Below are 22273 nucleotides of genomic sequence, written 5' to 3'. Positions count from 1 at the left end.
TACTGTGTTCAGTTTTGGGCCCCTCGCTACAAGAAGGACATGGAGGTGCTCGAGAGAGTCCAGAGAAGGGCGACAAGGCTGGTGTGGGGTCTGGAGAACAAGTCTTATGAGGAGCGGCTGAGGGAGCTGGGGTTGTTTAGCCTGGAGAAGAGGAGGCTCAGGGGAGACCTCATCGCTCTCTATAGGTACCTTAAAGGAGGCTGTAGAGAGGTGGGGGTTGGTCTATTCTCCCACGTGCCTGGTGACAGGACGAGGGGGAATGGGCTCAAGTTGCGCCAGGGGAGGTTTAGGTTGGATATTAGGAAGAACTTCTTTACTGAAAGGGTTGTTAGGCATTGGAATGGGCTGCCCAGGGAAGTGGTTGAGTTGCCATCCCTGGAGGTCTTTAAAAGACGTTTAGATGTAGTCCTTAGTGATATGGTTTAGTGGAGGTTTTGTTAGTGTTAGGACAGAGGTTGGACTAGATGATCTTGGAGGTCTCTTCCAACCTAGACGATTCTGTGATTCTGTGAGAGTAAGTCCTAATGTTGAGATGAAGGCTCAAAACATAATGGTTTTGAAACTGTTTAGTAAAGCAGGATGAATTTGGCATTTCCCACCATTTTTAAGAAATATTTGTTCAAGAAATAATAGTCTCTCATTATTGTGAAAAAAACAGAGCCCAATGCAACATATGGATTCCACAGAATATCAGTGAGACATCAACCTCACCTTCAACCTGACCCTGATTGACTTCTGAAAAATTGCATTACTTATTAAAATTTTTTTACATATACTTCAGCAGAGGATTTCTTTCAAAGGTTCATGCTAGAGCTGTCAAATAGCAGCGAGAAAATGTAGGTTTTATTACTTGTGTGTGTGTTTGCATTTATCCTTAATTGCAACAAAACAGATGTCATTTTTTAAGAGTGGGAGAATAAACAGAAGGGTCCTAAATATTTTCCTACAATACTGGTGATTCAAACACAATAGTATTTGCCTAGTGCATGAAATTCAGACAGTGAAATGATTGATTACCCTTTTTCTATTCAAGAGGGGCAATTATAAGAACTAGTATAAGCCTCAAATTAATAATAAAGCTGTCAGCATCACTGATTATATCTAGTTCACTATTAAATCATCAAGGGGAAACTGTTCACATGTTCTACATAGACTTAAAAAAAATATATTGTCTATAAGATAATCATCTTATTTACCATTAAAGGTTGGAGAAGCAGCAGAAAAAGGAAGGCCTTCTGTAAATCAATTTAGACATTGATACATTTATTTTCTGATTAAATACATTTCTTATTTGGGAGAGTTATAGCACACAGAACAATAAAAGGGAAACCTCCAGTACTGCTGAAGAAGCTAAAGTTGTTTCAAAACTTTTTTTTTTTGTTGTTAATGTAGGTTATATTGATCCAGTAAGTAGAAGCAAACTGAAATTTCTCATGCGACTACTCTGGTAAAATCACAATCATTTTGAGAACTTGAGTACTTTTTTTGTGTATTGATTTAATGATGAAAACACCACTGATGTGATGTCAGATGGTTTCTACGGGGCAGATCACATCCCACTTGGGTCACTGCAGAGAATGCCTGGGTGTCAGTACAGATAGATCAGCTGTGACATACTTTACCTGAGATGACACTGAATGGAACAGGTGCAGTGAAGAAGAAATTAAAGACCAGAAGCAGCAGATCTGTTCCACAGGCTGTTGTACCCAGTAGGCACAAAAAGTTTCAGTTGACTCATCTGTAGGTGAAGTAGTTCCTGCATTTGTGTACAAGGGATGACAGTTAAAAATGCCTCATAAGAAAATTAATGTTGTATAAAAAGCTCTTGAAAAACAAAATAGGATTCCAAGTGAGCTAGCTGAATTTTGTTATCAAGTCCCTGAACAATATATGAATTATAGGTAAGAATAAAATAAAGTCATAAGGCTGTATCACAAAAAAAAAAAAAAAAAAAAAAAAGCTGGGACTGAAAGGCTTTAAAAATTCAGGGGCATTAATGCAAGAGCAGAAGGGTAGAAGACAACAAAAGACAAGTTGCCAAAACATCTGAGTAATCACATTCACTCGAAAGATCTCCTTATTTTAACCTTCTTCTCAACATTTTCCTGATATATTGTTTGAAGTTACTATTTTAATTTGCAATGCAAATTGGAATTTTTTGAAAGTCTTTTACCTCAGTACTTCTAAATAAACTGCTGATTAATTATTAAATGTAGATGATTTTCATTCTGATGTATCCCAGTAGCATCTGAAATCCGCCAACTGATGTTAACTTGCAAGCTTTGGGTTGTTCTGTTTGCATACACCTTCTAAGTGAAAGTATAGTTATGGTTGTATTATACATTCCCTAATTTTACCCTGGACAAGGGACCTCCTGAGGTCCCATCCAAACAACATTTCTCCAAGACAAAGACACATCTTTGCTATGAAAGTTTTACGAGTTCAGTGATAAATAAATGGCTTCCTTTTAAAAACAGATGCTGCTCCAAGGGCTTGGGGTTATTCTGCTATTATGGGAGGAGCTTAAACTGATCCTACAGAAAGCAAATCTGAAAGCAGCAGGAAAAAAAAACAAGTACTGGAGGAAAAAAAAACTTAGGTTATAAGCCAGAGAAAGTGAGAATAGCCAAATACAACAGGATGTAGAACAACGTTTAAAGAAAAGTTAGAACAAAAAACCAGGCCACATAATGGGAAAACAACAAAAAAGGATGTATAAAGTAATTAACATGGAATCGACATGAAAGATATTACTGAGAATGTATAGGAAGAATTACCACCATAGCTTCTTAATGGATGGAGGACATTTCAGCCTCTGGAAGTACTAGGTTCCTCCGCAGACACTCAGCTGGACTCCCATCCTGACGCAGGCTTTCTTGCATATCCGCCTCAGCTTGATTCCAGCTCCCTCAGTTGCCTCAACCCTGCACGAAAACGCTGCCCTAGTGCTGGGAAGCTGCAGCACATATGTACCATTTAACCGACCGATCAATAGCTTTTCTTAATCAGTTTTATTTTAGGTAGGTATTTTGTACTTCCTGGTTAGGCTGCTTATTTACTTCTTTACCGGTCAGTTCAGAACTGAGGTAGTGTGGAATTTTTTATTTCTTGAACGATTTCAAGGTTACTATTTCCTACACATTTTTACGATTTTTTTTTCTGTAAGCGTGTGTATCTCAAAATTCAGGTGGCCCATCTACACTGATAGCTCTAGGTAGCTCTAGGAGTGAGGACAGTTCAGAAACTGAACCATTTACGTTTAGTACATGTTTTTTTTTTGGTTATTTTATATGTTTTTATATATCTGTATATACCGAACAATTGTGCCATTACTCATCATTGCACGATGGCCGTGACCTCCCGCGCCGTACTGCCTTGGTTATTTGCCACCTGTCGCGTTCTGTGGCGTGGGATGTTAAATTGCGGCAAAAACTCGAAACTTGAGAAGGACGGGGGCCTGGAAAACGCGTGAAGAAAAGTGAATTTTCGTGAACTGTCCGAACACCCGTGCTGCAGCTTCGCCTCAGAAGCACGACCGTGTGGTACCTGAGCGAGGAGCCAAGGGCCGCTGCCAGCCGGGGCCGCCGCCGCCCCGCGCCCCGACCGCCGCCGCCCTGAGGGGGCCGCGGCGGCGCCGGCCGTTACCGGCGCTGCCCGGCGGGCGGAACCTTCGTGCGGGGCGGCGGGAGCCGGCCGGAGCGGGAAAGCACGGGGCCGCACCGCCGCCGCCGCCTCCTCCTCCTCCTCCTCCTCCTCCTCCGCCCGTACGGCCGCCGCCGCGCCGGGAGCCGCGCGTCGCAGACCCCGGCCCGGGGGGCGGGCAGGCGGGTGAGTGAGGGAGCGAGCGAGCGGGGCAGCGGCCGCCTCGGCGACACCCGCCCGGCGGCGGGAAGGTCACGGCTGCCGGCACGGCCCGGCACGGCCCTCCCGCTGCCCTCGGCGCGTCCTCGGCGCGGCCGGGCCCGGGTCCGCTGCTCCCGGCGGGCGGCCGGGGCCGGGCGGCAGCGGGGGCACGGCGGGGAAGAGCCGGGGCCGCGTTCCGGCCGAGAACCTTCTCGGTGCGGGCGCGGGGAAGGAAGGAGGCGTTTTCCCCCGCCGAGGGTGGAGATGTGGCGGTAGCCGCGCGGGGCTGGAGCGTGCTGCCCGCCCGCTGCCCTCGCCTTACCCGTGCTGCAGCCGCCGCTGAGGAGAGAGAGGGCACGGCCCGAGGCGTTGGGCGCGCACAGCACGGCGCCGGGAAAGTTCAGGCGAGGGTTTTGAGCGTAACCTTTTTCTTAAAATGGCTGTGCAGCAAGGTTTGCGTGAGAAACGTGGTGTTGGTTGGTTTGTTTGTTGGCTTTATTGGTTGGTTTGGGTGTTTTTTTTTTGGGGCGGGGGGGAGTTGAAGCCCAGTTTTCTTGCTCAGTGAATGTATAGCCTTTTTCTTTTAATAAATCAAGCTTAAGAGAATATGTTGAATCTACTAGCTTCCATTACTTGCTTAGATGTTAAACAGGCAAATTTTATTTGATTTCCAAGTAGATACGTGCAGAAACGACCTTAATTTTTAAATTTCTAAACAGGGAGTGAAGGGTGTTTAAAAAAATCAAAACCGAAACTGTTTTGGTGGTCGACGCTGGAATATAGCAGTGAGCTTTTGATTCACTTTGGTGAACGTGTCAGGATGCTTCTCCTGATTCCAGCATGCTGAATTTTTGCGAAGAAAGTCCGTGGTATGGCACTGTTGTTGCCTTTATTTGTATACAGGGTCAACATAATGTGACTACTAGCCAAGAGCAGGGGAATTCAAGGATATTTGGGTAGTCCAACTTTTCCCCTGGCTGACAGCTCTGTTTGGAGGTCAGCCAGGGAATGGATGAAGAAGCTGCCAAAAGGAATTGCCCTTGCAGCAGGAAAATCAGGCAGTGAATGAGTAGGACTGTGGGGATTCTCATATGTAAACCTGTAATTTGAGTGGAAAGTAGATTAAGGAAAGAGGACCCCAATTTGTAAGGCGTTTTTGTATTGTTTAGGAAGAATTTTTCCTCTCTGCAGCACACTACTGTAATGTGAAGGTGTTGTACTTTCTGGATGGTGCCAGCTTTTTCCCTTGATAACTCTGTGCCACATCCAGCTCTTTCAGTTTTCCAGGGTTATTATTAACACAGAAGACTACAAATACATTCTGCTAGGTGCAGGCTCCAGCTCTTAACCTCATCATATCTGAATAGAAGTTGTCAATCTTCATTGAATGTGACAATTCAGTGCCTTTCCTTAAAGCTTCCTCTTAGGGAAAAAAATAAAACAACACAACTGTTAGTTGAAGTAATTTATTTTTGTCTCCATGACTTAGCATTCTTAGGCCAATAACAGTCATATAATTTCAGTCTTAATGGGAATGTAAGCTTGGCGCTGAAATAAAGTGCTCTTTCTTAGCAAGGTATTATGGAGCTGAAAGGAATGCTGATTTCTTAACAGAAGACTGAAATGGAGACCATTTTGTATGTAATCAGTCAAGAAATTAGGCCTCAGTTTGCTGTTGTCATTTGCCCTCTGCTTCCTGGAAGTGGAAGTGAAACCGTGTCATCATCATACTTAGCGCTGTATGTTTTAACCTTACCCAGTTTTTTGTATTGGCACTGTGCTGTTGTTGAGGTACTTCATGATAACTACACGGTAAACTTTATGCTCTCTGTCTGCCTGGAAATATATTTAAACACCATTTTATAAAAACTAAGGTAGGCATCTTCTCAGCTTTACTTTTTTTTTTCTCTCTCTCTCTCCACTGCTTTTTTTTCATTTAGTGTTAAAAAGCAAAATGGTCCATGCTGAAACCTTCTCACGCCCCCTGAGCCGAAATGAAGTGGTTGGATTAATTTTTCGTTTAACGATATTTGGTGCTGTAACATACTTTACCATTAAATGGATGGTTGATGCCATTGATCCGACCAGAAAGCAAAAAGTAGAAGCTCAGAAACAGGTAGGATTTTATTCGTAAGTACTTTTGTGAAATACTGTTTCATTTATTACTGCTCAGACAGAGAAATATGCTAACTGAAAACTGGACTTGGAATAACCAATGAAGTAATCAACAAAACCAGAAGTGTATTTTAGTAAATCTCAGGATCCAAGCTATTGGTGTTTTCAGTATTTACATCTTACAACAAGTTAAAATGTTTAGCTTTTAGTAGTAGAAAAACTGTTGAACTGCAGTTTGATGTTGCCTCTCTAATTATGTGCAAGTGTGTGGTCTCAATACCTCTTCTGCTTCTGACAGCTTTGCTAAGCAGCAGTTGCATTAAATAATGCTCTCAGTTGCTTTTTAAAACCTTGACCAGAAATAACTTAATTCTCTGCTGCTTTTTGGCAACTTAGTGGCAGAGCCAGGAACTGTAGTTACTCATGACGATGAGGGACACTGCTGTACAAATGCCTTTTTAAGAATGGTTTGCACCTTTTCTCTCCGCCCAGCAGCAGTCAGAATGCCCTGCAAATGGGAGAAGAAAAGTGACAAGCCTCATTCCTTATGTTGTACTTAAATGAGATGCTCATGGGAGTTAATGCTCTCAGAAAAGATTCAGGTGCATTTCTGAACCAAACGTCGAAGGTTTCCTTTGGAAAGTATTGAAGCAAATGTCGCTTCAACTTTTTTTTGCTTCAAATTTCACAAATTCAAACTGCAGTTTTGAGTAACTTAACTGTTGTGTTTTTTTTTTAATGAAATCTTCAGTAAAAAAAAAATGGCCTCACTTTAAAAATCAGCTTTCACAATCTGTGCTACTGCCAGCTATTATATAAGAGGTTGCAATATCCCAAAAGCATGTCAGACCTAACCACAAGTTAGAGTGTAAAGAGATACTGAATTGCGAAAGCGTGTTAACACAACAAATGACTTTTCCTTTTAAATTGGGGAAAAAAAAACATTGAATACATAGGAAAAATGACTGGCCTCTGTGCAGTATCTTTTTTTTTTTTTTCCTTGAAAATACATCATTCTCTGTGAATGATACAGTGGTGTTGGGGAGGGAAGGTTGGGTGTTTGCTTTTTACAATGACACAAATGATAATTTTCCATTAAAGTGTGTACGTGTGTTATTTGTAGGGATACAAAGCTAATATAAGCATGTGAAGGATTTATAGCGTTCTCTTTAATAACACGTTTCAGGCCGTTTGTCTGAATCCTATACAAAGTTTGTAAAGAATTAAGGACTCCTTGGCTTTTTGTTTTTTTAAGTGTAACATGTCTCTATCAGCTTTGGAAACTCATACATATTACGGAAGCGTACTGAGGTTACCTGTGTGCTAGCCCTGTTCTGATCAGCAAAAGTCAGTGTTTTAATGTTTGTTTTGGTAGCTTTTCAGGTTATAATAAATGACTTGTGGGTCTGGGGCAGTGGGAGGGTTGGTGTGACGCTTACTTGATGGGAACTGAGACGTGACTTAGTTTCACTCAGGTGACAGCAAGTCATTTGGAAATAGCAGAGCTTTTCTCTTCAGAAAGATCTAGTTTCTTGTCAAATGTGACTTACTGAGAAGCTTATAGTTCTTATTTCTAACCTTCAGACTCCAAGCAGCAGTTCTTTAAAAATATTTTTTGAATTACCTATTTCTTCCTTTGATTTTCTTGGCGTTTTATTTCCCTTAGGCTGAAAAGCTAATGAAGCAAATTGGAGTGAAAAATGTCAAGCTTACTGAATATGAAATGAGTATTGCTGCACATCTCGTAGACCCACTAAGCATGCATGTAAGAAATTGTTTTCCATTTTATTCCTATAAAAGCACTTCGGACATGGAAGATACTAGTGTTTTTTTTTTTTGTTTGTTTGGATGATATTTGGCATATATACGTATCCATGGAAATACACAGAAAAAAATTCTGTAGTTTGAAACTAAGGTGGCATCATGAAGAATACAGCTTCCTTTCAACTTCCTTTTAATCTCTTATCCCCCTCGATCATTTCTAATACTGTTTTTCCATATCAGGTAACCTGGAATGATATTGCAGGCTTAGATGATGTTATTACAGATTTGAAAGACACTGTCATCTTGCCCATCAAGAAGAAATACTTGTTTGAGAATTCCAGGCTCTTACAGCCACCAAAAGGTAGGAAGGAAATGTTATGAATTTATATGCTGGTATTTAAAATATAATAATAATAAAAAGAGAAACGTTAGAATTACCTAGAAAAGAAAGAGGAAGTGGGTTGACAGTTACCCAAATTGTAACAATTAGGTCTGAACCTAAGGGTTTTTCCTCTTCTACCATTAATTCAAATTTTAGGGAATATTTTATTTTAACTATGAAGTGATAATTGATTTTAGTTGCATTTTGATGGATTAATCTATGTAATCTGCATTTTTAATTGCCTAAATTGTGGATTATTTTTGTACCTCATCTTGTCTTTTGACTGAGGTGAGCTATAACTCTACTGTACAACTTTGTACACTTATTAGTATTTTTATGGTATCATGGAAATGTAAGTTATAGACACTAAAACTTGTTTTAAGCTAATGTTTTACACAGCTCTCTAGTCTTAAAAATTTTGGTCTTTGTTCTAGTTATGGAAATTCCAGTCATTCAGAGACAGAGATAACGTTTTCATTTTGGAGATCCATTGTAGTTTGTTTTTTTTGCTGGAGTTGAGTTGGACAGTATTGAGGCAGTAAGGAAACTGTTGGGTGACAAATTAAATTTCCAACAGTAAAACAGAAATTGGACTATCTGTACTAGAATGCTTCTGGCCATATTCGTTGTATGTTACAGAAAACATAAAGAATTTAAATCTAAAATGTTGGACACAGTAAGAAAGTTTATTTTTAATGTTTTGATCCCTGGAATTTTTTGAAAACGGTTAATTACTGTCTGTGTTAATTGCATATCTGTGACCATCTCTTCCTAGTTTTGTGAACAAAAAGATGAAAAATGAAACAGTTTTGTAACTGGTTTAGCTTTTTCCAGGCTCCTTTCTGTTTAAGTCACAAACTGAAACTGTTTGGAAAATTATTTTAATGTCATGATCTAATAAGTGGAAGGGAAAGTTATTTTTTATTTATTTATCTTTTTAAAGCATACTTTCCATACAGGACAAGCTCTCCTGTTTTTGTAGTCACTTGCATCGTATGTTAAAAATCATTTTTTCAGATTAGTTATTTTTATGGTCATCCATTGCATAAGCAGAAAAAAAAAAGGTAATTCTTTTTTTCAGAATTGACCAATTTTTTTTAATTGTTTTCTTTACAACTATGTTAGAAAAATATTACTGCGAATTCTTTCAATATGACAAGTTTTAAAAATAACATGAGATGTCATGCTTTAATTGTGTGTGATTTGTTTAAAATGTTTGTGGGCTCTCTTTTTGTTTAACCCCTGTGTGCTAAGCTTTCTCAGCAAAATTGAACCATAAATAAGGCTTATCAAATGCTTACAAAAATAGGTTTTTAATCTTACGTTACATTTACAGTCACTGTAATAAAACAGTCATCTCTCAGACAAATTTATCCTAAATTTCACCATATTCATCCATTTTTAGATAGTCCTAGCTTTAATCTTAAAATAAGGCTCTCTGAAATAACTAAAATGACTGTGTTTGATTTGATGGAGCACTGTATAACTTGATGACCTATCTTTTAAAACTTGGACAAAATACAAGCCCGGACCCTCTCGTGTGTGTTGTGCCAAAGCATGTTTTCTGTACTGCAACCAGAGAACGTTAACACTGGGACTTTTTCAGGAGTACTTCTCTATGGCCCTCCTGGTTGTGGCAAAACATTGATCGCCAAGGCTACAGCAAAGGAAGCGGGCTGTCGATTTATTAATCTCCAGCCTTCAACGCTGACTGACAAATGGTATGGAGAGTCTCAAAAACTGGCTGCTGCTGTCTTCTCCCTTGCTATAAAGCTCCAACCGTCCATCATTTTTATTGACGAAATAGGTAAAAATCTATGTGCTTTTTAAGTAACTGTAGCAGAGTGGCATTAGACTGTAGGTTTGAGTTGATGGTTATATTGAGCTATTGTCACCTGTTCCTTAAAAGAATGATAATGGAACAAGGTTTAGTAATAAAAGTACTATTGAAAAGTAATGGTGACATAGTAGGAAAAACAATGTATTTCATGTATTTTTCTTTTTTTTTTTCTTTTGCTAGTGGAGGAAATTAAAAGTGGAACAAGTTGCTGCTTATTTTTGGTTAGGCTAAGATTCATGAGGAAAGCCTTTCTTTATAAAGGGAAAGCTATCACCAGATACATTTCAACACTGAATAACTTTTTTCCATGAGGGCACATAATGGGAAATAAAATATGGGATTAGGAGAGCTCAGGAATAACAATCTAATCAGGCAGGCTATGGAACTAGGAAGGGAACTTCAGCTAGGAAGGCAGCGAAGTTGCCGGTTGTTCAGTGCATTAGAGCTTGTCACATTGGTATTTAAGTTGTTGTAAGCAGTCTAGTTAAAATTGTTCATTTGTTCATATCACTGGCACTTCACAGAGTGTGTTTTACAGTTTGCAGAAAGGGAGCATGACAAAGCTTTCACCCTTTTTCCATTTTAGGTTTACAAAGGGGCTACTTTCATAAGATGCTTTTTTTCCTTCCTATAGGTATGAAAAATGTGCTTTTCCATAGCTGCTGGAAATTCTTAAGGCAACCCCTAGCACAGCTAGAGCTCTGCATAGCAAAGTATATAGCCTACTTCACATCAGTCCTGCAATTTGCTGTTCTTGTGTATTTTGGTGATTTCTAACTTGCCAGACTCTGAATGCTTCCATCTCTGCATAAGAAATTGAGATGAAATTTTAAGTTTCCATTCAGGAAAATGAAAATTTGGATCACAAGATTTGGGACAGTCTCATGTGATAGTTACATACTTCTGCGATGTAACTTAAAAGATGTGCTTAAAAATGTGGTAGGATTCCACTATCCTATTCTTCATTGTAATAAATATTTTCCCTTTCTTGACAGCGTTTATTTTAAAAGTACTTGTAAGATAGAGAATAGAATCAGTCTGCACATGAGAAACCAAACAGCATAGTTTCAGTGGCAGGATTGAAAGTCAGCTGCTTTACTGATTCCTTTAATACAGATTCCTTCTTACGAAGTCGTTCGAGTTCTGACCATGAAGCTACAGCTATGATGAAAGCTCAGTTTATGAGTCTGTGGGATGGACTGGACACTGATTATAACTGCCAGGTAAGTGAAGAGGATGGCAAGAAAAGTAATGTGATTCTGTTATGTCATCTATTGTGCATTGAATCATTTGGGAAGAGTAGCAGATCATACGTAGTAATTGCTGAAAGTTTCTTTACCTGTCAGTGATTACCCATGAATTATGGGGATGAGATGGATTAATAGATTGTGTTTCTTCTTGAGAGGACTGTTTCTGTAGGTGTTTTGTTTTTAATTAAGAGCTGTTATTTTCTGAAGTGTCTTAAGTCTCAAAAATATAGCTGTAAAGTTTGAGCAGCCAAAATTGGGAATTTTAAACTGCTTTGAAAAACACCTTGTGAACAATATTTTCTTCAGGTTAAGGGAATCTTTGATTTGAGAAGAGGCATTGAAATATCTGAATATTTACCTCAGTTGCAGGTTGGTTATTATGTTTCCAGAAAAGCATCAGGCTAGCTGTGGAAAAGCAATAGACTCAAATTCTTTATCTTAGGGTTAATATCAATTTCCCTACTTTTTTAATGATCAAAATAAATGCTGTTAAATGGAGCCATGCTTCCATCCTATATTCCTATATGCTTCCCTCCCCCTCCCCATAATCTTAACAAAGCTATTGTCTTTTAGAGGAAAAAAAAAAAAGCTGCTGATTCTCTAAAAAAAAAAAAAAGGGCAAAAAAAAAAAACCCACCCACCCAGGAAACATGACTTGCATGCTGCATAGAAGAAAGCCTGCTCTGTATGTTTCTGAAGTGTTACCTGGAGCAATCTTTTTCAGGCCTTTAAAAAGGATGGTTGTTCTCCAAATATTTAATTTTCAGGTTTTTAAATCTGTTCTGAATTTTTAATCTGTGAGTGAGTTCTGATCCTCTGAACCCCATCAGTTTTTTCTTTATAAAATTTGCTCTTCCTGCTCTCTCAAGCACGTAGTAAAGACTGTTTTTCAGGGTATTTTTTAAAAAATGGTTAGAAGGCACTGAATAGATGTGCGTAGAGGCTTTAAAGCAGAGTGTTTGCTTACTGCTAGTAGGAGGCTAATGGTATGAATATTTTAGTGGAAGCTGAGATGATCTTGCAAGCATACATTCCTTCCAATGTTTGAATGTTATCTCTTTTCCAATGTAGTGACCACTTGAGTTCAGCATGCTGAGCTTGAACAAGTTATTGTTGTCCCTTACGTGTGTGCCTCTGCATGGTAGGGAGTTGCCGCAGTAAAATGCCGTGCAAACAATTGGCTGAAGACGCTGTGGCTGAGTGAGGTTTCTGGGGAGTTTTTCAGCGGGAGTGTTTTGTTTCAATACTATATTTCAGGCTCCTCCCTTGGATGTCATTGCTATTCAGGAAGTGTTCTTTAAGCAGTGGTTTTGACATTTGTACTGTCTCATTTCTGACAGCCAGCTCACTGGACTCTTTTGTTCATTACAAATGTTTACTTGGGAGATTCGGGCTGCCTGTCTGATTCTCACCAAACAGATTTCCTTTGAGTAAGGATAAGATTTGGCTTTTGTTACCGTAACAAAAATTCCACCTGTTCGGAGAAAATTGTAAAGTGCTGTAACGAGCGGTACTTGTTCCTGTGTTGATTGCATCTGAAGAGTGTGTTAAGCTATGGGCTAAACCTGCTGAGGATGTAGTCTTGAGTCCGGCAGGAACTTCAGGCACAGTGCCTGAAAAACAGGGCTGCACTGCTCGAGGCTGCATGCGGGGGAGCTCCGTACAGCTGTGTGTACACTTGGGGGAGCCCATCTTTGCAGACCCTACAGGCACAGCCAGTTCTGGGAAGGCTCCTCAGCTCTGTATGGAGGGAAAAACGCTTCGGGTGCAATACTGGGCACTAGCACAGGCCCTTGGGAAGCACAGTGTGGGTACAGCAGTGCCTCTTTGCAAGAGACAGCTTGGGCTCAGCCGAACATTAGCAAGTGCTCGGCACGCTTACATGACCACAGAACTTGCACGCATTACCCTTACTAGACAGAGCTGTGATTAAGACTGCTGGAGCCTCACCTGAAAATGAGCCTTTTGGCTTTTTCAGTGTAGCGATTTGCCACCGTATAAATAAGCCTCTAGGTGGCAGGGTGACTCTGATGCAGAAAATGGAAGCTGGTCTGGCCAGGAGCTGCTGGAGGTGCCAGGAGCTGTTGGCTGTGGAAGAGTGACCCCAGACAAAGGAGCAGAAGGGTGTCAGGAAGCTGTTTTGATAAGAGATTTATTTCCCCGGCATTTTTCACTTTTGTGACTGGGTATTTACAGTGTACATAACTTAAAATAACAAATGAGAAAACAAGGTTGATGTGAATGGGAAGTAAATTTGTTCTTAAACTAACAACTGGAATCCACTCAAATGAGGTAAATACTCTGCTTGTATTAAACTTGGCTTATACAGGTCTGGTGCACTGCTCTTTCAGTATACCAGTGCATGTAGGTTCTTCTTGACTTTTAATGCTTTTTTAATGTAAAAAAAAGAAGGAAAAAAAAAAAGAAAAAAAAAAGAAACTAACAATATTTTAGTACTTGCAAAAGTTGCCAGCTTGGTCATTCTAGAGAACTGATTGCCCTTCTTTTTTGAACATAGCAAAAGAATGAAACGTTTTCTCATATCTTATCAAAATGTCTCTTTTCAAGTTCCTTCCAGACCACCAGGAACTAAACAAACATCAGCAGCAGCTGTAAGCAAAAGCTCTGGGTTACTGCTTAGTGTTTGAACTTTTAGATTGGGATCAGAAGGCTTCAGACTCATGTAAAAATCTCCACTGAGATGGTACTGTGTGGTACCAATGCTCTCTTGAGCTGCATGTTTAAATCCAGTTGCTGAAATCACTACCAAGAAGCCTTATGTAACTTCTTTAAATGTTGATGTTCTTGATAAAGTGTGGAAGAGTCACATGTTTGGTTTTGAAACTGTAACATGGTGATGTTTTTAAAATCAGGTTTCAGGCTAACTAGTCATTTTCTGTTGATGTACACAGGTAATAGTGATGGGAGCCACCAACCGTCCTCAGGATCTTGACTCTGCAATCATGAGAAGAATGCCGACCCGGTTTCACATCAACCAACCTGTAAGTCATGCCAGCTTTGCTTAAGCAGTGAGTCTGGTGGCTGAGCAACAGGCAGGTATTTTACCAGCCTCAAAATGGCTTTATCACCACAAAATCCCATCTGGGATTTTTTTTTTTCCCAAAGAAATGAAGATGGGGTATTATTTTGATCAGCTTTTAGTCTCATAGAGGTACACAGAACTTTGCTTTTTAAGGTGGGGTTTCCCACAGAAACTTGATTCCTTGATTCTTTTATCTGAAATAACCTTAAGTGTCCGGAACACTTCCAACCCATTTTTCCATCTACAAAAGTCAAGTGGCTTAGATGCCGCACTCTGAAACAGACATCAGTCCATCTTCCCTTGCTGAGGGATAAATAAGTATGAAATAAACTATTCTTGTACATTTTTGTGTAGCTAAAGGAAGTCCTTGGCATAGGACTAGGGTGTGTCCTTTGTCAGCACACAGCAGTTAGTACTTGATACTGTCTCTGGGTGCTAGCAGTACTACGTTGTTTTCCAGTGCAGCTTTGCTATTGAAGTTTTGTTTTTCTGAATGCACTAGATGTCTCCATTAGCTGTCTTCTCTGTAGTGCAAGGAAACCCAGTTAACTGAATTCCGTGAGGGAGTATTGGGCAGATACAGGAAGGGTACAAACCAAAAGGTGCATTGTCTACTTAAGGAGCAATTCTGCAGAAGCATCTTAGAAAATAGCATATTAAACAAACAGAGAATTGCAACATTTGTGGCACTGAGATGAAGGGCAGCTCCCTTCATGGACTGCGTGGCTATTTCAGTGCTTTGCAGTTCCCCTTCCCCACCAGCACGCATAAGCTACTTGCCTTCTGGGGAGAACTTAGTTTTAACTTCTAAACAAATGTGTCTGCATACCTCTGCCTATAAGGTAGGGTGACAGCCAGGTTGGAGGGCGCCAAGAAACAGGTACAGTTTGACTACTGTTTATAATTTCTGGGTACGAGATACTTAGTTTTCAAGAAGAGAAGCAAGCAGAAAATCTGCATACCAAAGGCTACGTTCTGCTTAAGGCTTTCCACAGTTGGATATAGCAAGCAATCTGGAAAACTGTTTTTATTCCCCTTACAATTTATGACAAATGGGCAGTAAGGCAGGCCTGTATCAATTATGCCAGCTGTCACAATCTTACCGTTACTATTTTTTGCTATTGCCATCATTTTCAAGGTATTTGAGTAGCCTTTGAACATGTAATGATACCACAAGACATTTTTGTATCAATATTGGAAAAAGCTGGATTGTGGTTGTCAGTATACCCTTCTGGCTACGGAAATACCCTTAATTATTCATTTTTTTGCAGAAACCTAGAGACTGTACTGAAGGATTAAAACTCTCATCGATTGTGCAAGAGAGTAGTCATGTTCCCAGACCTGTCTTGTTTGCACTGGCTTTCACTCCTTGTGGGTGGATACTTCTTGAGACAAAGCATTTGTAGCACACTAAATACCTTTATTGTGATGCCTGTTCATAGGGTTTCAGACACCTTACTCATCTTCAGCTTTTCCTTGAATTAGTAAGAGGCATGGATGTGTATTTTAGTACTTTGCCACATCTTTTTATCAAGAGCCATTATTAGAAGGATGAATTTTCTGCAGGTAACTGTGCCTCAGAATATTACTGTGGAGGCTGGCTTCCTCTCCGAGGTCTAGAATTAATATCGGTAGCATCGTTTAGGGCACAGGCATGCAACTTTCCTTACCTTGCTACAACCAGCTCATGCAATTACTGCACACCTCTTGTTCTTGTCTGTGGTACTTTGTGATACGGCCAAGATTGGTTACAACTCTTTTATCAAGGGCCAAGATAATTTATATGCTGTGGATTGACAGTGTGCACAGGTAGTATTATTATGGAGTACCTAACACCTTGTAGATGATACATTGCAGTTTAACCAGGTTTGGGATGAAAATGCCCCAAATTTACCCATAAAGAATTATCTGCAAGGCAGAGGGAAATGGAAGAAATATTTTTGAGACTGAATGTCATCTGGTCAGATGCAGACTGTCTATGGATTAGTTTATTGTGGTTTTGTTGTTGTTGTTGTTTTTGTTTGTTTTTTAACAACAAAAGTGAATTTTGGACAAGTTTGTTTTTAGGAGATGCAAGAAAGTTTCTTCGCTGCCTTTTGTTTTCTCTTGTTAGTAAGGCTATGCTTAGCCATTTCTTTCAAGATCATTACGGTATGTGATTTATATTGCTTAAACTTCCCAAGCATGATCTGTAGAATTACATTTATTACTGTTTTTGTTTTTTTTTAAGCATAGTTTATCCTCTTCATCTGATTTAGCAAAGTATGTATTGAAAGCATTCTCTAGATCTAGAGAGTCTGCCCTTTGTTAAAGATTATGGGAAATCCTCAGAGACAGATGTTTTTATTTAAGGCAAAATAAGACTAAACATATCACTGCATTTTCTCTTTCCCTATAGTTACTGTAAATGTATATGCTCAAATGTTTAATCGTATGTGCTCCTGGAGTGAGAGTACCCTAGATCTGGTTTTGCCGAGTGGTGTGCCTAATTGCTGTCACGTAGGTTTCCTTAGTTGTATCATGTCTCCCATTTGAAGGAATGGTTTTTGTCACGGAAATTTAACTGAAAGCCCAGTCAGAACAAATTTGGTATAGATCAATTATAGATCAAATTTGGTATAGATATACTTATGTTTATTTTTGTTCTCTAGTAAGTTTTGTCTCTTTTGTTTAAGGCTCTGAAACAAAGAGAAGCAATCTTGAAGCTAATTTTGAAAAATGAAAATGTAAGTAGACTTCTTTTAATGGTTAATTTGCGGAATTACTGTTGTCATGAGTGCAGGCTCTGGAGTTGTTTTATAATTGGCTGTTTTGTAGTAAGGTAGAGATGACCTACCAGAGTATTTCTGATTATAACTTAAGAATCTTCTGTGGTTTTAGGCGTGGCGTAAAATTAAAGCAATAGAGTCGTCTACTGGTTTAAGTATGAGCTTCATTCAGAGCAGTAGTCTCAGATTTCTTGGTGAATCACCATCTCTGAGGAAAATTATGTAATTTCTCTGTCTCCATTTTCTTGTCATATAACAAGATAATATATTCATCTCCCTGAAGGTGAATCATGTTTGGATATTGCTTTGATCAATAAAAGAAATATCATGAAGTATTCACTCAGGAAGATACTGAATTTCTTGAGCTGTAGTCTGTTTGCTCTAATTAAGAAAGGAGGAATTACTTTTTTTTTCTTTTACAGTGCTGCTTTTTCCACTTTGATCCATGGTTCATACTTTCTTTAGAGGAAAACTACTATGGATGTTTTTACAAATAATATATGGTGTTCATATCACCATGTGGGTTGCAAAATGAGGAGAACAGCAGCTGTGAGTGCATCAGAAGTGTCTGCTGGCAGGATATAGGACCTGTATTATTGGAGGTTCCTGCCACTGAAGTCTTACAGAATTTAGTCTGCAGCACTAATTCTCATTAAGTTAGTTTTGCAAGGTGTCTGTTGATTGAGGTCTATCCTGATAAGTACCATTCAGTAGTAAAAACAACTGGGTTTTTTTTTTTCAGAGGTTTAAAAATCACACCTCATCATTGTGAACGGCAGATACTGAGGAGTTTTTTTTTTTTCAAGTGGTCATTTTGGATTGTTTATATAGCATTGGAATATTTGCTTCTTGCAAAATACTATACGCATATGAAAACAGAACACATGCTGAATGCCAGAGAAGTTGTGGAGGAAAAGATGACCTACTTGCAGAAAGCTTCAAACAAATTAAAACTTCTTTTGCAAATTGTGGTTCCAAAACATTATTTCTTTTCAAGAGTTGTTAGGAAAGGTGTGCGAAATAATAGACCTTTATGCAGGTTCCTGAAATAACTGCAACCAGCCCTTGCATGCGAGTGGAGTGTGTTGTTCGTTTGCTCTGGCAATGAAACACCTTGGCCTTATGGCCATGAAGAGAAACCTAAATCATCTTCTGAACATGAGCCTGAAAGAATGTAAGGCATATCAGTCATCTGGCAGTGAATCACAGCTACACAAGTAACAGTTGCTGGGGCTGCGTGGAATCAGACTAGTGGTTATCCCATAGGAAGAGGAATTAGATCTCTCAAGCCCAGTTTATTTCCAGCCAGGGTAACAGACTTTCTGGAAGCCCTTGAAAAGAGGGCTTGAAAAAAACAGTGGGCATGGCGGGTGTAGTCATGCCCACTGTTTTTCCCGCCCGTCTTGAAGTCTTGTTTCTTCTCCCTGAGTTGAAGGGAAATCCTTGTTAATGCCTGCCACACAACGTGCACGTTTTCTGGTTGTTCTTAACCAGGTACACTGCTGCATCCCTTTCTTGATGGCCTTCAGCCCCAGACTGGGCAGCTCCATAGCCGACCATTGCTGGCTTCTCAGTATTTGTGTGCAGGATGATGCTTTAGAGCAAAGCACTGGGACAGCCAAGCTGTAGTGATTGTAGGAGGCACCTTGGTGTAAACCAGCTGCTGCTTCTGGCTTCTGCCTTCATTTCCACATCTGGGGAGGCAGATGGCTGGCTCCAGACCCAAACCTGAGTTGTATGTCAGGGAGCAGGGACTTAAGTATGAGCTCAAGGGTTGAGCAAGTAGGACAGAATCACTGTAATCTTTGTCCTTCAAGAAAAGCGGGAGGGATGGTGGGGATTGGAAGAGCGCTTGGTGGGTGTCAGCACGTTCTTGCATTACCCCGCAGAGCCCACAGGTTGAACTGGTAGCTGGAAATAACAATGGTTATGCTTGGGGCTTTGCCTTCATCACCAGTTAGCCAATTCCATGGAAGAGTTTTCCTCTTAGAAGAAGTTGCCCCTTAATTTCAGCCTTTTGGTTAGGCTGTGTTGGCTTTAACTTCTTGAAAAGGAAATTTGGGGGCACTGGAAAATATGCTGGAAGGAGCTTCTGTAAACTGGATAAATAAATAAAGGGTCCTGACTGAAACAAGTTTGGTCCAATGCAGTGCATGGAATTAGATGTGTTAGTTTGCCTCCAGGTTCCATCTTTCACGGTTGTATAAAACAGGAGCAGTTGTTCAGTAACTCAGCAAACAACTGCTTTTGAGCTTCTTATTCTGTGCTGAGCGTTGGCAACAACAAAAGGTAGATGTGATGGCAACTTTTTCCAGACTTGCTGTGTTACTGGTTAAAATAGTGTTTATGAAAACAAATGTTCTCTTCCGAATAATGTCAAAAAACAAACAAAAGACTGTGAAAGGCACAGTCTGACCCTACCATTGGGTAGGGTTCATTGGCTATAGGTAAGAAGTTGTCCTGAAGGTCTGATAGAGCCTTATACCACTTTATCCACACACACACAAAAAAAAAAAAGCAGTGCTGTTGTAGGAAACTTGTGAGAGCATTTGGGAAACTGGGTCATTATCCCTGTCATCCTGTTTTGTCATCTAACAGGCTTCCAAAGCTGCACGGGAACTTTGTCAGTAATAGAATATACCAATGTGATGGTTGGCTTTCAATTACCTGTTCACTTTTATATGTTAGGGTTTTATTAAATGAAACATTTGTTTCATTTAATGATATGAACTACTTGGAGGATTCAAGACATAACTTAATCAGATAATTTTCTTGTTAGTTCACAAAAAGCAAGATGGGGGGAAAAAAAACCCATAGGGCAAGCAAAAATACTTAGAGGTGATTATATCTTGTGCTTGTAGAACAAAGTATATGACTTTGGAGTTTTCATGCTGTTACCTTTTGGTTTTGGACAGGTGGACAAGCATGTAGATCTCCTGGAAGTTGCTAAAGAGACTGATGGCTTCTCAGGAAGTGATCTGAAAGAAATGTGCCGGGATGCAGCACTCCTCTGTGTCAGGGAATACGTTAATTCTGCTTGTGAAGAAGAGAAGTATGTGCCTTTCTTCTCTATTACGATAGCTGGACAGCAGTTGTGAAGGCTTCTGGTGCTACACGCTGTTCAAATATTAGATTTTATTTTCTAATTTGAATTGCAAATTTTGAGGGTTTTTTCAAACCTTGCTATGATTCACAGAAAGCACGAGGTACTCTCTTGACAGACTGCCACTATACAACCAAAAGATCAACAAGTTACCTTTATTCATTTTGACTGTTAAAATAAGACTATTTGTTCCGAGGTGTTAAGCTTGAGGTTGCATGAACCAGCAAGAGTTAATATTATTGCATTATATTACCAGCCTTAAATGATGATAACACTCTTGCATGCATGTAACTTTACTTGCTGTGATCTTCCTTTGATTATCTCGCGTACTTGCAGGTAGACTATATGCACAGATAGAAGCATGTTTCCAGTGTGGTGTTGGATCTGTGTGAAATCACTATTTTCAAGGACTAAAGTTGTCATTGTAGGAATGGGTGTCACACATCACCTAAATCATTGTCTTGCTTTTTTTCTTTCATTCTTCTGAAGCCATGATGAAGACGAAATTCGGCCCGTGCAGCAGCAGGATCTCCAGAGGGCGATCGAGAAGATGAGAAAATCAAAGGATGCCACACTTCAGAATGTTTTGATGCATGTTAGTTTAGATTAAGACTACAGAGTGCGTTTGCAGTTTCTGATGTGATTTAGTTTATATTCTGTAATCAACAAAAAACAATGTAAGGGGGTGGGAGTGGGGTTGTTCCCTGAAAAAGGGAGTTCTCTTTCTGGAATTGTTTTTATACAACAAATTCTAAGTTATTGCAATGTTGTCATGCACAACTAAAAATGTAATAATAGATCATGAAGTGGAACAATTATAGCTCAGACCAAGAGCAGCTGCCTGTGTCTTGTCCCATAATCGATACACTGTGTAGCCTTAAAGCAGGTTCTGATGTGGTGCATGGGTTCACTGGGTCACCTGTGTGGAGGGAAGATGATTTGTTACCAGTTGGTGTATATACGTATGAGCGTGTGTGTATGTATTAAATGTATATATCCACACATTTTTTATATGTAGACATAACCTGTAGATAACGAGTATGGAAAATCTTTTCTACTTCCTGAGTCGAACCAAATCAGAAGATGTATAGATTAAAGATTCATCGATACTCAATTCACATTTACTTCTTCCTTTTAGCAGCAAATAATGAAGGTCGAAATTTTGCTTCTAGGCAAAATTTGGAATGTTACTATTTTTTTTCTCACATTACCACTTGAAATCTGGTGCCATTTACTGAAGATAGTAAACTACTGTACAAATGTTTGAATACTTTTAATTTTGTATGAATCCTGCTTTTTGAGGCATTTTAATGCTGTTTTTATTTTTTATTTTTCCATCTGATGTGAGTAGAGTAGAATCTTCTTAACTTATCTCTCATTAAGCCCCACATATTATAAACTTTATGAAATTGTGCTTTCTGATTTGTTATGCGTTGTAATGAGGGTTTGCTGCTATTTAATTTTCTCTGGAAGACCCACTGCTGCACGGTGGCATTGTACCGTGAAGATTTGTACACGTACTTTGACTAGGGTGAGGGGAGATGTTTTCTGATGTTTTGCTCTGTCACATACGTGCTCTGATGTGCAAAACTGAAGGCAATGAAGAATGGATTTCAGGTTTATAAATGTGATTTAGAAATGTTCTGCTGTACTTGCTGGTAACAGTTCAGTAGATTCATGTAACATTATGTAGTGATAAAGGCAAAGCGTTAAAATATAAGTGACAAAGTGTTTTGGTAAAGTTATTGTCAGTAGGTTTTAAATAATTTAATTTTCTCCTTATAATGTTGTGCCCAAATTTAACGCAAATATGTAATCGTAATTGTTCAACCCAAGGGGAAGGTACACTGTGTCACAGCTCTGCTAGCTACAGAGGAAAGGTAAGCATTGAAAGCAAGATGGTGATGTAAAACGAAACAGTCTGCAAAGTAAAATAAAGACTTGGAGCTAGCTGGCATACAGTATCAGGTGCTGATGGCAGTTTCCATTAAGCTTATAGCTGCAGCAGCCCTACCCAACTGGAGTGCCTTTGCTTCACGTACTGGTTGTATAATGCTCCAGATGCAGTAGGTTTGGTTTGACCTGATTTAATCTCCTTGTCTTTTTTTTTTTAATAATTTACTTTGTTTTTTGATGTGTCAGGGGAAATATGGGAAATGCATAGT

The 22273-nt window shown here is 39.6% G+C and overlaps 1 protein-coding gene and 1 long non-coding RNA gene across 5 annotated transcripts; one reads left to right on the top strand and one right to left on the bottom strand.

The window, feature by feature from the left end:
- Positions 1-524: 524 nt before the first annotated feature.
- On the bottom strand, positions 525-3681 carry LOC121073160. 2 transcript variants are annotated; one of them, XR_005821532.1, is made up of 3 exons: positions 3547-3681; positions 2778-3457; positions 525-1756 (listed from the first exon to the last, which is right to left on the bottom strand). It is a non-coding gene; the product is annotated as an uncharacterized LOC121073160 (long non-coding RNA). The 2 variants fall into 2 exon arrangements; XR_005821531.1 differs by lacking the exon at positions 3547-3681 and having other exon boundaries at positions 2778-2924; positions 3334-3539.
- Positions 3667-22065, top strand: ATAD1 (ATPase family AAA domain containing 1). Of its 3 annotated transcripts, none has more exons than XM_040563876.1 (10): positions 3667-3824; positions 5784-5959; positions 7625-7723; positions 7963-8083; positions 9711-9911; positions 11061-11167; positions 14107-14196; positions 16913-16963; positions 19921-20057; positions 20598-22065. In XM_040563876.1, the coding sequence occupies exons 2-10, from the start codon at positions 5798-5800 to the stop codon at positions 20716-20718; spliced, it is 1089 nt and encodes a 362-aa protein (XP_040419810.1). In that variant the 5' UTR covers positions 3667-3824; positions 5784-5797; the 3' UTR covers positions 20719-22065. The 3 variants fall into 3 exon arrangements, with proteins under 3 accessions (XP_040419810.1, XP_040419808.1, XP_040419807.1); XM_040563874.1 differs by lacking the exon at positions 3667-3824 and adding an exon at positions 3990-4295; XM_040563873.1 differs by lacking the exon at positions 3667-3824 and adding an exon at positions 3990-4319.
- Positions 22066-22273: the final 208 nt, after the last annotated feature.

Source organism: Cygnus olor, chromosome 7 (assembly GCF_009769625.2).
Source record: "Cygnus olor isolate bCygOlo1 chromosome 7, bCygOlo1.pri.v2, whole genome shotgun sequence".
Lineage (NCBI taxonomy): Eukaryota > Metazoa > Chordata > Aves > Anseriformes > Anatidae > Cygnus > Cygnus olor.
Note: the sequence above shows the minus strand (reverse complement) of the source record. Positions and strands in the feature narration are given on the sequence as shown.